This window comes from Microtus pennsylvanicus, chromosome 5 (assembly GCF_037038515.1).
Source record: "Microtus pennsylvanicus isolate mMicPen1 chromosome 5, mMicPen1.hap1, whole genome shotgun sequence".
NCBI classification, from domain to species: domain Eukaryota; kingdom Metazoa; phylum Chordata; class Mammalia; order Rodentia; family Cricetidae; genus Microtus; species Microtus pennsylvanicus.
In genome coordinates this window covers 41,292,862-41,310,111 of record NC_134583.1, presented here as the reverse complement: position 1 = coordinate 41,310,111, position 17,250 = coordinate 41,292,862, and the positions used below count along the sequence as shown (strand labels likewise).

General features: G+C 39.8%; 1 protein-coding gene across 1 annotated transcript in view; it reads left to right on the top strand.

The window, feature by feature from the left end:
* The window catches only part of LOC142851251 (phosphatidylinositol 3,4,5-trisphosphate 3-phosphatase TPTE2-like), a 105,188-nt gene extending 88,169 nt beyond the window's left edge, over window positions 1-17,019 (top strand). The window contains exons 17-22 of the mRNA XM_075975141.1: window positions 329-409; window positions 5,072-5,177; window positions 8,657-8,748; window positions 12,295-12,387; window positions 15,281-15,351; window positions 16,917-17,019. Of these exons, the coding sequence (XP_075831256.1) occupies window positions 329-409; window positions 5,072-5,177; window positions 8,657-8,748; window positions 12,295-12,387; window positions 15,281-15,351; window positions 16,917-17,019 (546 nt within the window). The remainder of the gene's footprint in view (window positions 1-328; window positions 410-5,071; window positions 5,178-8,656; window positions 8,749-12,294; window positions 12,388-15,280; window positions 15,352-16,916) is intronic.
* The last annotated feature ends 231 nt before the right edge of the window (window positions 17,020-17,250 follow it).

Here is a 17,250-nt window from a genome sequence, read left to right as displayed (position 1 = left end):
CTGGCTTGCCAATCTAGTTGAATGAGTGAGCTCCAGGTTCAGTGGAACCCTGAATTAACCTACCTGCTTCCCTGACTGGTGTGTGGCTCAACTTCCTTGTTTCTAAAATGGAAGGTAGAAGGGTTGGACCAGATGCTCTATCTAGCCTTTCCATGTGTTTATGAGTCTTCAGGCTAAAGACGTCCCTAATGCGGCTTGCTATCTGGGCTCTTTGGCACAGCCTCTACGCAGAGACTGCCAGCTTAAGGAAGTCAGACTCCAGGAATTCCTGGATTAGGAAAACATAGAGTGCAGCTAAACTATCACTGTGTCGTCCTCTTTCCTGTAGGAAAGTCTTTACTTTTTCGGGGAGCGGCGAACAGATAAAACCACCAGCTCTAAGTTTCAAGGAATAGAGACCCCTTCTCAGGTAAAATCTCTGTTTTGGGAGTTCTACGGGAGGGCAAGAGGCCTCAACATTGTCATTAGCTTCATGTCCCACCCTCCAAGTCTGATGAGCAGTTGTTGACAGTGCTCAGGTGCCCTGGGCCAGGCTGAGAACCCCACCTCAGATGCCAGATCTGTGGTCTACCCAGAACGTTCTACTTCACATTTTGTTTCTTGATTTCTCAGAGTTAAGGAATTGATTTGCCCTTCCAGAGTAGGAGGATTCTGACCTATAACCATCATATAAAATCTCCTACCACTCAATTTCCTGACACATATTCAGACACATGAATAAACCATCACAGGAACTGTTTCTGTATGATTCTTGTGAGTGTCTGTGTGTGTCTGTGTGTGCCTGTGTGTCTCTCTGTGTGTGCCTGTGTCTCTGTGTCTGTGTGTGTGTCTGTGAATATGTATTGTAAGGAGGTAGGATGCAGAGAGAGAGGAAAAAATATATTTTAAAAAAGATAGAGCGAGGCAGTGGTGGTACATATGTTTAATCCTAACACTTGGGAGGAAAAAGCATGCAGATCTTTGACTTTGAGGTCTTCCTGGTCTACGTAGTGAGTTCCAGGATAGTCATGGCTACACAGAAAATCCCCATCTCAAAAAAACAATACAGCAAACAGAATGAAAAGAAGAAATAAGTACCTTAGAAAACATTACTCTCAGTCAGCCATGGTGGCTCATGCCTATAATCTTAGAGTGAGGTAGGAAGATTGCCCTTTTAAGGTGAGCCTACATAAAACCTTATCTCAGAATATATTTATTAATATCAGATAAGATTGTATATCATATATATGTGTTTGTGTATCTAAATGTCACACTTAATTCTATAAACTAACCATTGTAAAGTATATGCTATTTTTTTATTCTTTAAGAAACAGTTTATTATGGAATTTTCCAAATATAGGGAACTAGTGAGAATTGATAGTGCAGTGTATGTGATCAGGCAGTTTAAAGATGGGGAGGTTTGTCTGGTTCAGTTTAGGTTCACGGTCAACTGGTCCCTTTTCTTTGTCCCTGAGGGAGGCAGTAGATGAGGAAGCCAAACCATAAAACTCTCCAAACTATAACACATACACAGAAATGGAATTGACCACTTTATAGTCGTCACTCCACGTCGGCCCACCAGCATTCAGCTCTACCCGTGCACATACACAGAAATGGAATTGACCACTTCATAGTCGTCACTCCACGTCGGCCCACCAGCATTCAGCTCTACCCGTGCACATACACAGAAATGGAATTGACCACTTCATAGTCGTCACTCCACGTCGGCCCACCAGCATTCAGCTCTACCCGTGCACATACACAGAAATGGAATTGACCACTTCATAGTCGTCACTCCACGTCAGCCTACCAGCATTCAGCTCTACCCCTGCACATACACAGAAATGGAATTGACCACTTCATAGTCGTCACTCCACGTCGGCCCACCAGCATTCAGCTCTACCCGTGCTCCTAAACCAAGTGCCGCCCTTCACACCGTCTTTCCCTAAACCTGAATTATTTGGAACCAAATTCCGCCTGACAGATTGTTTTACCCCACAATTATTTCAGCATGACATCTGATATAAAGACTCTCTTTAAAATCCCTTAATATCCATGAAACATGGCAGTACATGCCAGTACTCAGAAGGCAAAGATGGGTAGATCTCTATGCACCCAAGAAGGCTAGCCCAGGCTACATAGAGAATTCCAGGATAGCCAGGGCCACACAGAGAGACCCTGCCTTAAAGCAAAACAAAACCCTCCACAATATCATTTATCAAGGTTACCAGTGCAAGGACTCAACTATGGGTTTGAGAGGAATAGAGTGTCCTGTGTTGAGTTCTGGTGACCTCAGCAGTTGGGTGGTGGTCCTTATACACCATCATGTTCTATGACTTGTGGACACTCTACTGGCTACATGACTGTTGAAGGAGAGAGGGCCTGCTTGTTCATCCTGGCCACCAGGCTAGCTTAGTCCCAAAATAACTACACAGAAATTGTATTAATTAAATTACTGCTTGGCCCATTAGTTCCATCCTCTTATTGACTAACTCTCACATCTTGATTTAACCCATTTCTATTAATCTATATATCACCACGTGGCAGTAGCTTACCAGGAAAGATTCAGCATGTCTGTCTCTGGTGGCTCCATGGCGTTCCTCAGACTCTGCCTTCTTCCTCCCAGAATTCAGTTCCGTCTTCCCCGCCTACCTAAGTTCTGCCCCTATCAGGCCAAGGCAATTTCTTTATTCTTTAACCACTATAAGCAACACTTAGAAAGAGTTAAGGACTTGTAGAAATCTTTCTTGTAACTATCATTTCCTTTTTAATACTTAATAGTTTAGGTTAGCACACAAAATAATTGATTTCATCATTATGTCTTTATACATGTGTCATATTTTGTTTCCATTCACTTACTGCCCTTATACCCACTGTCCACCCTCTGGCTCTTTTCTGTCATCCCCTGAGTTAGTAACCCCTTCTCCTCCTCATTATTATATGTAATATATATAATAATTCTTATTAATTATTGATACATATAATAGTTCTTATTATATGTATTCTATTATTCTCTCTGTGTGCCCATTTCTTTACAATCTCTTCCTTCACTCCCATGATGCCCTTTCTAGTATCACAAGCTATGACAAACATATACAAACTTATAAATACACACATGCACATACACATCAATATATTTTTAGGTTCTGTATAAAGAGAAAACATGACAGACTCAGAAAGACACATGGCTTCCATTTCTTTGTGTGTGTGTGTGTGTGTGTGTGTGTGTGTGTGTATGTGTGTGTGTGTGTCTGGTGTATGCATGTGAGTATGTAGGTTCAGATGCTGTGTGTGCCCATGTAAGGCCAGAGAAAAGCATTGGTCATCTTCCTCTATTGTTCTGCACCCTAGTGTCTTGAGATGGGCCTCTCACTGAACCTCAATCAGTCTCACTGATATTTAGACTAGGATGGCTAGCAAGTGAGCACCAGGGATTCATCGTCCACAAAACAATGCCGGGATTACAGGAATGCACAGCCATGCCTGGATTTCTTTTCCATGATTTTTTGAGATTTAAGATCAGTTCTGCATGCATAGCAAGTGCTTTTACCTACTAAGACATCTTAATGATCCCAGACTTCCATTTCTAGTAGGAAGCATGGATTTTAATTTTGTTAGCACTTTCCAGTTGGCTCAACACCAGAGTGTTTAAGCTTGAAGAAAATCCTGTGAGGAACATTCCATAAGGAAAGTAGAGGGCTAGCAATTCACAAGGAATTCTCCCAAGGATGATAAGGAAAGGAACGGTGAAGATGCTGTTCAGCTGTAGAGTGGAGAGACGAAGAAGGATGGCATGTGATCTACTGACATATAAATGGCTTCTGGAGTCCCCTCTTATGCTGTTCTGCTATGAATAAGGACCACTCTCCACCAAATCACGTTTTTTTTCAATGTAGTCATTATAACTAATTTTCAACTACCATATTGAAATGTTGGGGCTGTTTTTTTAATTTATTTATTTATTAAGGATTTCTGCCCCCTCCCCGCAACCGCCTCCCATTTCCCTCCGCCTCCCCCGATCAAGTCCCCATCCCTCATCTGCTCGAAGAGCAATCAGGGTTCCCTGACCTGTGGGAAGCCCAAGGACCGCCCACCTCTATCCAGGTCTCATAAGGTGAACATCCAAACTGCCTAGGCTCCCCTAAAGCCAGTACATGCAGTAGGATCAAAAACCCACTGCGATTGTTCTTGAGTTCTCAATATTCCTCATTGTCTGCTATGTTCAGCTAGACCGGATTTATCCCATGCTTTTTCAGACCCAGGCCAGCTGGCCTTGGTGAGTTCCCGATAGAACATCCCCATTGTCTCAGTGTGTGGGTGCATCCCTCGCGGTTTTGAGTTGTTTTTTTTTCTGAGCAGCCACCTTCTCAAGCATGAGCTTGGACTTGGGAGGTGGTTCATTCAGTAAAGTGCCTGTCACTCAAGCATATGAACCTAAATTCAGATATCTGGCACTCATGTGAGGGTCTGGTGCTACAAGTCTGAAATCTCTGCACTTGGCAAGAAAGAAAGGTAGAGCCTGGTCACTCTACAGAGCTCACTGCCTAGTCAGTCTACCTAAATGGATAAACTTTCAAGTTTACTGAGACAGCTTGTGTCAGAAAAATAAGATAAATTTATGGGAATTCTAAACCATCTTGGCCTACATAGCAAAGTCAAGGCCAACCAGGTCTACACACTGAGGTACTGAGGTCTTATCTCAAAGATGATGAAAATGATGACATATGATGATGATCCAAGGAAAAACTAGCACCAACCTCTGGCCTCTGCACAAAACACACACACACACACACACACGTGCAAAAATAACAACATGGCAGATCACTTGCAAGGACTGACTCCTGTCATGTCCATTCACCACATCATCAAAGTTAGTACTTTTTCTTGATAGATATTCAATCATGAGATAACATATATGAAATACACACAACTACGTAATACCCTCCTGCAATTGTTTCCTCACCTAAACTGTACGTGACAAATTCTTTGTTAATAAAGGGAGATGGGGAGGAAGACAAAAGGAGGCAGGATTAATCACACTGATTTTTGGCTTTTTATTTTCATCTAAATTGAGCCTTCTGTTGCTTTGCAGAATAGATATGTTGACTATTTTGAAAAACTGAAAATTAGCTACCAATGGACTCTCCCTCCAAGAAAAATACTTGTGATAAAAAGATTTATTGTTTATTCTATTCATGGTAAGTACTTTATTTGGAACTGAAGGGTTGGGTAGAAGGACCAGTTTTTTCATGTTCAAAGAGTAGCTGCCTATTGACAATGTCTCAAACATGAACTCCTACTTCTATAATTGTCCATTGGCCATGTGACAGCCTGTTGACAGCTCCTAAGTGTCCTGCTCATTCCCTTTTCTTCACCAGTTGGTGTGGTGGTTGGAGAAGTCATTCCTTGTCCTCTCTCATTGCTTCTTAGCCCAGAGTAGATTTGGGGCCCACACTTTAGTGGAGGGGCAGGGAAATAAGACCCATACTCATCTCTAGTTCAGGATCCTTCTGCTTCCCATCACCTGATCTCTTCATTTACCCCCATCCCCTCCTACTACAGCCTTCACTGGCATCTCTGCTGTGATGCCATAAATACCCAGGCAGAAAATGTTTTATTTGTTCTCGTATAACTGATAAGGCTTATTCCAGTGTCTCCTTCTCTTTAGAAGTTCTTGAATATACTCTGCAGTCTTTTATACTCTGCAGTTCTAAGTCTTAGTGTTGATCACCACCTACATAAAGTGAAACATATATATGGTGCCATGGCTGAGATCATTGGGAATACGGTGTGGAAAGAGTTGAGAGTGGACGACCGCAAGGAAACAGTGCATTCCATGCACAATGAGGAAACTGCACACATGACTTTCCAGTGTTGTGGCAGAATGCACAAGATTAGTGCAAGCCCAAGTCAGATCAAATCCCAGCAGAAGTAAATATTTACTTTGTAGAAAATTGATAATTACAAATAATCTTTCCAAAGAAATCTAAGTTAGCTGTGTCTGGTAGCTTGCACTTACCTGTAAGTTCAGTCATTTCCTGTCTGCCTGTTCATGTGTGATACTTTGCAAACCTATAACATTGTACTTCTCCTTCTCTTATAAGTTAAACCCAAATTTTGGCAGAATCCAACGCAATGATATTATATTAAACCTTTTCTGTAAAACAGAAAGGGTTAAAAGGGTTCATCTTTACCTGGGAAACAAATATTCACAATTGATAATGTTAAAAACAAAAAAACAAAAAGCAAATCAACTTGATTTGCCTAGTTTTATTACAAGGCAAGGTGCTTAGTCTTACAACTTGATATGTCATGTTTTGTTGATATCCTTGGAAGGCATACCCTTTCTGAATAGAAACAGAGGAGGAGTGGATGGGGTGGGGAGGGGAAGTGTGGGATGAGAGACTGGGAGGAGACAAGAGAGGGGAAATGTGTGTGTGTGTACAAATATGTGTACATGAATGTGGAATATATACACACATCCCACGGGATGGAGAAATGGTTCAAGTATGTGTGCATGCATGTGGAATATATACACACATCCCACGGGATGGAGAAATGGTTCAAGTATGTGTGCATGCATGTGGAATATATATACACACATCCCACGGGATGGAGAAATGGCTCAAGTATGTGTGCATGCATGTGGAATATATACACACATCCCACGGGATGGAGAAATGGCTTATGGGATAGGCACACTGACTGTTCGTCCAGAGGACCCACGTTCACCTCCCAGAAACCACATGGCAGACCACAACTGTCTGTAATACCCATGGTAAAACACCGTGCACAAAAAAATAAAAATAAATTAATTAAAAAGAACAAAAATTCCCATCAACTAAAAAAGTAAACAGGTAGTATTAGTTACAGACTTGGGGCTAAGGAATAAAACAGGTGAAGGATGGGCAAGACAGATGCTTTGCCTCATAGGAATTTTTTTGTTTTATTTGTGTTTTTAAATCATTAAAGTCTGTCCATACAGTTTGAAATGTCTAAGTGTGTGAGAACTTAGGGATATAGATATTAATTTTTCTTGTCATGTGGCTTCATATATTTGTCTTCATGTAGTTCTATAATTTTTTAATTTTATCATCTATAGTCATTGTACATAATACGGTGTTACATAAAACATTTCATATGAGCAGTAACAGTTTTTACATTTTATTGATTTCTGGTAGACATCAGCAGAAGTTCAGTAACTGGAATGGAGCATAGGGAACTGAGGCAAGAAACCACAATTCATAATGATAATTTAGTAAGATGGTGTTAATGAAACCTTAAATATAAAGAAAACAATGTTAGATGGACCATCAAAAATTAGTGTGTCTTATTAGAGTATCTGTTAAGGTACAATATGGGGGAAAGTTAAGAGGAGGTTTCCAAAACCAGGTTCTGAGGAAATGACAAAGGAAGTGCGGACCATTAGAAGTAAAGAGAGGGGCACAAGAACATTCATGAGACGTTTACACTGAGTACTAAAGAAAGACTGAATATGGCCACCCTGTATTTTTGGGTTTTGTTGTTGTTGTTGTTAAAAATTCAAACATTTTATTTTATTTTATTTTTTGCTTTATAAATAATGCCATTCAAAATTTCCACCTCCTCTCCTCCTCCCATTCCCCCACTTCCCCTCCCTCTCCATTCCTAAGAGCAGTCAGGATTCCCTGCCCTGTGGGAAGTCCAAGGTCCTCCCCACTCCATCCAGGTCTAGGAAGGTGAGCATCCAAACAGACTAGGCTCCCACAAAGCCAGTTCATGCAGTAGGATCAAAACCCAGTGCCATTGTCCTTGGCTTCTCAGTCAGCCCTCATTTTCAGCCACATTTAGAGAGTCCGGTTTGATCACATGCTTCATCAGTCCCAGTCAAGCTGGCCTTGGTGATCTCCCAATAGATCAGCCCCACTGTCACAATGGGTGGGTGCACCCCTCACGGTCCTGACTTCCTTGCTCATGTTCTCCCTCCTTCTGCTCCTCATTTGGACCCTGGGAGCTCAGTCCAGTGCTCCAATGTGGGTCTTTGTCTCTATCTCCATCCATCGCCAGATGAAGGTTCTATGGTGATATGCAATATATTCATCAGTATGGCTATAAGATGGAGCCATTTCAGGTTCCCTATCCTCTGCTGCCCAAGGACCTAGCTGGGGACATCTCCCTGGACACCTGGGATCCCCTCTAGAGTCAAGTCTCTTTCCAACCCTAAAATGGCTCTCTTAATGTAGATATTTTCTTCCCTGCTCCCATATCCGTCCTTCCTCCATCTCAACCATCTCACTCCCCCAAAATCTCCCCAATCCTCCCCTTCCCTCTTCTCTCTCCCCCTCTCCCTTTGATATTTAGATGAGTATTTTTAAATGTCATGATTGAAAGTTTAAGAAAGTTTGCAAACCACCTTCACTGTTTTTTTTTCTAGAAAGATGAAACAATGGAATTCTAACTCTAAACTAACTTCTAAAGAAATGAGTTTTTTCTCCCTCTCTCTCTAGCCATGCAAATTCTACTTTAGGAGACAAAATTAGGTCTTTAAAGTCTTGGCTTTCAAAATCAAAATCTTTACAAGATCAAATGATTAAATATGACCACATTGTTCAATGAGATCATTGTTCCCTTCTCAAGCTCTGTGTCAACAGGAGAGCTGATTTGAGTTAACAAGTCTATATTTTTCACTTTCACTCAGGTGTTGGAAAAGGTGACGGAAGTGACCTAGAAATACAGATAGTGATGTGGCAGGAGACTGTATTTTCCTGTTTTTCTTCTAAAAATTGTATGGTAAGAGAAAACACATTAACTGAAATTTCTGGTTTTATTTGTCATTTGTTGGCGTGTGTATGTGGAGGAGTATAGGGACATTGACTGGTGCAGGTGCAGGTATGTGTGCGTGCATGCAGAATTGAGAGGTCAACATTTGGTGCTTGCCTTTATGGCTACTCACCTTATTTTTTGAAGCTGAGTATCTCATTAATCCTGGTGCTTTCTAATTCAGCAAGACCAGGGCTCCGTGTGTCTGCACACTCCCAGTGTTAGGATTACAGAACTATCTTCTTGTGTATGTGCTGAGTATCCCAGCCGAGCTCCTCATGCTTGCACAACAGTCTCTTTACCAACCAAGCGCTTTCCCTAGCCCTGGAATTTCATTGAAAACATAGCATCAAGTCAGGCAGTGGTGCACCTTTAACCTCTGAGTTTGAGGCCAGCCTGGTCTGCTAAGGGAGTTCCAGGACAAGCTCCAAAGCTACAGAGAAACTTTGTCTACTGAGTAGAATATATACTCTTCAGTGTTTGGGTAGGATAATTGATAGATGCCTGCTAGGTCCATTTGATGTCTGATGTCATATAATTCAAATGTTTCTCTGTGATTTTTGTCCAAATTACCTTTCTATTGGAGGTGAGCTACTGAAATCAGTCAAGTGTTATTAACACTGTGTTTTGAAATTCAGTAGTACTTTCATTTCTGTTTGTTTTGTTTTCAATACAATCGAGTGCCTAGGAATTTGGTGCGTGTGTGTGTGTGTGTGTGTGTGTGTGTGTGTGTAGGACTGTAAAGTCTTCTTGGTTAATTGTTCTCTTGATCAGAATGGTGTCACCTTTTTATCTTCTGAATATTAGTTTGAAATCTGTTTTGTTAAATGTTAGGACAGCAACACTTGCTTAATCCCTGTTCCTATTTTCTTGTGATACTTTTTCTCTCCTTTCCCTCTAAGCTGGTGTCCATTTGTGAAGATGAATGGAGTTTCCTGTAAACAACTCAAAGATGGATTTTCTTTCTTATTCAAATAGCCTGTGTCTTTTGATTGGGGAATCAAGGTCATTTATTAAAGTGTGTTCATTACTGTCTTTTTTGTACTTTGTATTATTTTTTTTCAATTTTGTGTTCCATTGGATTTAGCATCATTTATTTTCCTTCTATACTCCCCTGTTATTGAGGTATGTCCTCAGTTACTAGGTGTATCCCCTTTTTAAATTAAAGTTTTAAATTTAATTTAAACACTTTTATTGAAAATGAAAATTTTCATCGACTATATTCAGATTACCATTTCCCTCCCCAACTACTACTCCCTACTTCCTCTCTCAGATCCAATCCCTTTCTATCTCTGTTTTGAAAACAAACAAGAATCTAAAGAATAATTAATAAACTAAGATAAAAGAAACTAGAATATGCCAGTACTGAATTTGAAAGTACTACCGAATTTCAAATATGAATATGCCAGGTGATGGTGGTGCATGCCTTTAATCCAGTACTTGGAAGGCAGAGATAGGCGGATCTCCATCAGTTCGAGGCCAGCCTGGTCTACAAGAGCTAGTTCTAGGACAGGCACCAAAGCTACAGAGAAATCCTGTCTCAAAAACTGAAAAGGGGGAAGCCATAATAAAACAAAGCAAACAAACAGAAGAAAATTAGCCAAAAGAAAACATGAGAAATACCTATAAGTAGACACACATGTTTATATACCCTAAACACAAAATTAGAAGACATTTTTTATATGTGTGTGGTTAAAAATATAAATAAAATAAATAAATTCCCTGAGACAGCATTATGAGACATTTAGTTTATTTCATGTTGGCAATCTATTGCTGGGCATGGGTCTAGCCTTTAAGAATGGTTTATATCCCCAGCGAGTCTCCATTGTGAGTGATGATTAAATGAAGATAGCTTCTGGTTTAGGGATGTGGGCTTGTGTGCATATTTCCTCTCAGCTAGAACCTCATCTGGTGCAGAACCATGCAGGCCCTGTGCTTGCTAGCACAGTCTCCGAGTTCACATGTATGCCAGCCCTGCTGTGTTTGGAGGGCCTTGGTTCCTTTGTGCCTTCGTTCCTCCTCTACTGCATGGTTCACTGACTCCTGACAAGAAGGATGTGATGAGGATATCCCATTTAGGACTGACTGTCATGGGTCTTTGTATGTGTTTCCATTCAATTCCTTGGCAGGCATTTTCTTTACCCTTTTAAATGCATAGTCATTTCTTCAGTTTGAAGTATTGCTTTCAGTATTCTCTGTGGGGCTAGTTTTTTAGGCATGATTTTTTAAAAAAATATTTATTTATTTGTTATGTATACAATATTCTGTCTCTATGCCTGCAGGCCAGAAGAGGGCACCATACCCCATTGAACTCAGGACCTTTGGTAGAACAGGCAATGCTCTTAACCTCTGAGCCATCTCTCCAGCTCTAGGCATGATTTTTTTTTTTAGCCCCCTTATATCATGGAAAGTTTTTTCTCCCCCAATTATGGCTGATAATTTTGCTGGGCATAGTAATCTCAGTTGTCACCTGTGTTTTCATTTTTTACATTTTAAAATATTTTTTAGACTATCATTACCCTCTCATATGCTTCTCCTTGTTCTCATCCAAATACGACTCGTTTCATTCATTGCTATTGCATGCACATACATGTATTTATGTGTATATATGTATGTACATATTTTTTCATGACTATAACCTGCTACATCTAAATAATGTTACTTGTATGCTTGTTTTCTGGGTTAACCACTTGGTATTGAATAACTAGTATGTGTTCTCTTTTCTGGAGAAGACCGTCTCCCACTCCTGGCATTCCTCGGTTACCTAGAGTCTTTGGTGTAGTCTTGAGCACCACAGCATCTCTCTGTCCACTGGCTTGTCTATTAGTGTCATCTTTGTTCAGCTCATGTTTGCTCGGTCATACCAATGAGATTTTATGAGTATAGCTTTTCACATTACGTCACAGCAAACTGCCTGCCCTTTTGACTCTTACAGTCTTTCTGCCCATTTTCTCACAGCGTTCCATGAGTTTACTAGCGCTGAGTCCTTAGCTAGATTTCCGGTATCTGGCATGGCCTTGGGTTTGGTGATGTTCTGTAAGCACTTACCAGGCTAGGTCAGCACAGAAGCTGAGCTAACAGTTAGGCCTGGGTATTGAGGGTGTTGTAAGTGGTTCAGGTTGCCAGGAACTCACCAGAATGGGTACAAAGACTGCACAACCAGCACAAGACGTGGGGTTTGGGGGTGGCATGCATAGCACATTTTTTTAAAAAAATGCTTTGACATAGGAAAATCAGATGATGTATATCCAACAGCAATGCTTTCTTGGTTGAGATCTACTATATTTACTGCTGTATTTTCAACAGTGTGCCATCATAGCCTTCAACAGATGTAAGGTTAATTTAAATAACCGAGTTACAATTTCATAGAAAGACTATTATCTACTTAAATATGGACTTATTGGGCTATGGCACCAAGAATATTTTATAACTTTAGGATGTTTGACAGAGTAAAGGTGAACTTTATGCTTGCACTTTTTAACCAAGATATAATTCTGTATTTCATGTGTATTACAGATGTTTCATGATGTTGAAACAGACAGAGTAATAATTAATGTATTGAACTGCCCAGCTCTATATGATGATGTGAAAGTGAAATTTCTCTCTCCGGTGAGTAATCAAGACACACCTTTTTCTTTTCTTTCTTTTTTTTAAAAAAAATTATGTATTTTTTATTGAAAATTTCCACCTCCTCCCCTCTCCCCTCTTCCCCTCCCCCTCCCTCTCCAGTCCAAGGAGCAGTCAGGATTCTACCCTATGGGAAGTCCAAGGTCCTCCCTGCTCCTCCCAGGTCCAGGAAGGTGAGCATCCAAACAGACTAGGCTCCCACAGAGCCTGTCCATGCAGTAGAATCAAAACCCAGTACCATTGTCGTTGGCTTCTCAGTCAGCCCTCATTTTCAGCCACGTTCAGAGAGTCTGGTTTGATCACATGCTTCATCAGTCCCAGTCCAGCTGGCCTTGGTGATCTCCCAATAGATCAGCCCCACCGTCTCAATGGGTGGGCACACCCCTCACGGTCCTGACTTCCTTGCTCATGTTCTCCCTCCTTCTGCTCTTCATCTGGGCCTTGGGAGCTTAATCCAGTGCTCCAATGTGAGTCTCTGTCTCTATCTCCATCCATCGCCAGATGAAGGTTCTATGAAAGATACACCTTTTTCTTGTCTTGTTTTTTTTCCTTGTTTTGGTTTTTTGAGACAGAATTGCATAGCACAGATTGACTGTAAGCTTACCATACAACCCAATTTGGCCTTGAAGATGTGGTCCTCCTGCCTCAGCTTCCCAAGTGCTGAAATTACAGGTTTGTGTCACCAAGCATGACTTTCTGGTCTAGTCTTTTGAATGGTTTTGGTTTGGAATTTCCTTTGCTACAGTGCCCAATAAAGAAAATGACAGACATGTCTGTTGAAGCACAAATAATAAAAAGCCAGAGACAGATATTAGGGTTCAACCTGAAGATCAGAAAAGCAAAGCAGCAAAGCCACTAGAGAGATCTTGCCTCCACCCTATAATGCATCTTTCCATCCTCAGACTCCACATTCCTCTTTCCCTTTATAGTTCTCTCCACCCAGGCATATCGCTCCTGTCTCCACCTCCCCAGTGCTGGGATCACCTTTGTGTGAGCTCTATTTCTCTTTTAGACAGATTCAATCTTGTTTAGCACAGAGTGGCCTTGAACTCACAGAGCTCTGACCTGGGATTAAAGATGTGTGCCACTCTCTGGCCTGTATGGCTGACTAGTATGGCTGCTTAGCCCTCTAATATTCTGTTAAGTTTTATTTATTAAAACACAAATAATAGCTGGGCCATAATGGCACACGCCTTTAATCCCAGCACTTGGGAAGCAGACGCAGGTGAATTTCTGTGAGTTCAAGGTCAGCCTGGTCTACAGAGTGAGTTCCATGAGCCAAGGCTACACTGGGAAATCCTGCTTGAAAAGTCAAAACAACACACAAATAATAAACCGCTATAGCAAAGAAATTAGAGGAAAGTAACAAATAAAAATGAAACACATTTTCCTAAAGAACATATATAATATTTTTATTTTTCATGAATTCTATAAATAAGTGTATATTAATTTTTAAATAAATATGGAAACATCTTGATTTAAAAATAAACAAAATACTACAAAGCAGTGATTATGTTTTTGTTTTGTATATTTAAAATACATTGTGGCCACTGGGAGTTCTACCATATGTCTTTAATCCCATCACTTAGGAGACAGAGGTAGGTGAATCTCTATGGTCTGAGGACAGTCTGATATACATTGTGAGTTGCAAACCAACTGGGCCACAATAGTGAAATTCTGTCTCCCCAAAACCCAAAATGACAAACCAAACTTATTGTTGCCACTATATTAAAACATATTTTAAGCATAATTTCTTAGCCAGGCATTGGTGGTGCACAGCTTTAATCCTAACACTCAGGAGGCAGAGGCAGGCAGATCTCTGTGAGTTCAAGCCACCACATTGCTATGTTTGTCTTCTTCTTTCCTTATTTGTATCACTTTAATTTCCTTCTTGTAGGCGGAGGCTGCTTGTTTGTCCCTGTCGCCCAGAACCAAAATAACCACACAGAAACTATATTAATTAAATTGCTGCTTGTTCATTAGCTGTAGCTACTTATTAGCTATCTCTTACATATTAATTTAATCCATTTCTGTCAATCTGTATATTGCCATATGGCTGTGGCTTACGAGGTAAAATTCCCAGCATCTGTCTCCAGTTGTGGCTGCATGGCTTCTCTCTGACTGTGCCCTCTTTCTCCCAGCATAGAGCCTAGCTTTTCCCACCTAGCCCTTGCCATGGGCTCAAAGCAATTCTTTATTCATTAAGCAATAAAAGCAACACATAGACAGAAGGACCTCCCACACCACCTTCTCTTGCGTAATTGCTCCAGCTAATATTTCTACCACAATATGGAAAGGGAGTAAGGGTAGTGAACATCATTTTCTCATTCTGAGTCTATCTTTCTTTTGATTAATTGGAACAAAGATCTGCCAATCTTGTTACTCTTCTCAAATAACCAGATCTTAGATTCATTGATTCTGTGTATTGTTATATGGCATGCTTTTAATTTTTTTTTCAGTTTTTAACAGTACAACTACCTGGAAATTTCCTATAATGCACATAAGTCACTATATATGTGTGTGTTTGAATATGTGTATATATATATGTATATATATATGAATATATGAGAATAAAGATGGGAATATGTGTGAGAATATATACTGTATATTATATTCTTTCTATATATAAACTATATATAGTATATAATACATAAACAAATGTATGTATTGATTATCCTTCAACATTCTCTTGAAGCCTTCTTGTGTCTTGACTATATCATTATAAACTGTAAAGTGCTACAAATTTAATTGATATTATTGCTAATATGGTTTTACAGGATTAAGGGAAGAAATTTTAAATTCACTGGATTATTAGTTCTTTGTGCCAGTTTTATTAGGAAATTAATCTTTTTTTCTTTAACCATGTCTTTTTTAGAATCTTCCTAAATACTATGATGACTGCCCTTTTTTCTTTTGGTTTCATACATCTTTTATACGAAAAAACAGGTAGGGATACATTGTAATCCAACAGAAACAGCCTAATGTTCCATGTATATTATGACAAGGTTTATGCCAGCTGTCCTAAGTTATAGAAACAAAACAAATCCTTGAGTTATTCCAGTGCATCGGTTATCTTAATGTGGTCTGAAAATCTTTTAGGGTTTGTTTGCATTTATTATTACCATGAAATACACATACAATATACATTTACAATTTGTGTTTACTTTTTATGGAACTCAGTCCCATTAGCTACTCTTACCTCCACTCTGTTCCTCTCACTTGGGACATTATGTGCCTTGGTGAAGGTTATTTTCAAAATAGAGATGCTTCATTACAAGCAAAGTGCCCTTAGACTATAAGTTAAAATCTATCATACTCAGGTCTTGAGTGTGACCGTAAACTTTTTTCATGGAAGTTTAACATGTATCCCTTAATGCCTTGACTTTGGTAAGGCCTTGAGGAGTGTTGGCTAACTGGCACCCAACCACCAAATTCCAAGTGTGATCCAGGTGTCCTCAGCTAAGAAACTGATTGGTGCACCTAACATCTAGGACAGAAGTTAGAAAGCATGGGGATTAGTGAAGTCACCTAAAATCATTCATGTGATAATTTCCCACTTAAATATGATTTATTAGAAAATCATTTATTAGAAATTAAGCTGAAAATCCTTTTTTAAAAAATTAATTGGAGCCAGGCAGTGGTAGTGCACGCCTTTAATCCCAGCACTCAGGAGGCAGAGGCAGGCGGATCTCAGTGAGTTCTAGGTCAGCCTGGTCTACAAAGTGAGTTCCAGGATGGGCAGAACTGTTACACAGAGAAACCCTATCTCAAAAAAATAAAAACATTACTTGGATTTAATTATTCCAAAGAATTTTATGGTCATGAGAACAAGGGGAGACAGTCAGCTAGACAGAGGGAATGAGAATCTACTACAGGCAAAAAAAAATGGTCAGTTGGTAGATGGTGTTGAAATGGTTGTCACTGAACAGGCCAGGAGCTAATATTGTCTTAATCACTGCAAACTGACAAACTGACTAAGACCTGATGATAATTCAAGCCTTGTAAGACACCAGAAGGGAAAAGCACATGATTTAGATTTGTAGTAAATTTGTATTTGGTGGAGATTTTGACCATTTATTTCTGGATGTGCACAATAGGAAAAGCAAAGTTGGATCATTTTAATTCTCACTTTTATGTAAGATGCTAAAGATGTTTGTAACATTTAATTTGCAGATGGATAAGATAAACTGTTTATAGGCAGGAGACAGATGTTAAGCCAAAACACAAAATTCTTCACTTAAAGGAAAAGCAATGTTTTATTGCTGGGTTTTATTCCACACCTCTTATAAAAATATCATGAATGATATCCTATGAACCAGTGTTGTAAGAATCAGAAACTGCTCTTATTAAGGTACTTTTGATCTTGGAGAGATGGAAGGGGTCAGCCAACACACAGAGAGGGTCTGAGACTCTGACAGCTAGCGGGGTCCTTTTTATAAAGCACCAACAAATTAATCATGGCTTCCCATTAGCCCTAATAGAAAATGTAATGATTCTTTTCTTATTCTTAGGCTTTATCTACCAAGAAATGAATTGGATAATACCCATAAACCAAAAACGTGGAATATTTACAGTCCAAAGTTTGCAGTAGAAGTGTATTTTGATGAGGTATAGCCCAAAGTTGTGTAGTAGCTGTTGACTAAGTGCTGTTCCCCTTCTTGGAGAGAAACATGTTCTTTCCACTCCGTGCTGCGTATTTGTCTTCTAACCTATGTCATTGACGGTGTGTCTGTAGTGTATGTGTGCACATATTCCTGGGAAATATATTAAATGTATACAGGAAAAATTATGTCAACGGCCTTTTTTTTTCTTTTGAAGGCATATACAATATGGTCTTTCTCTTTT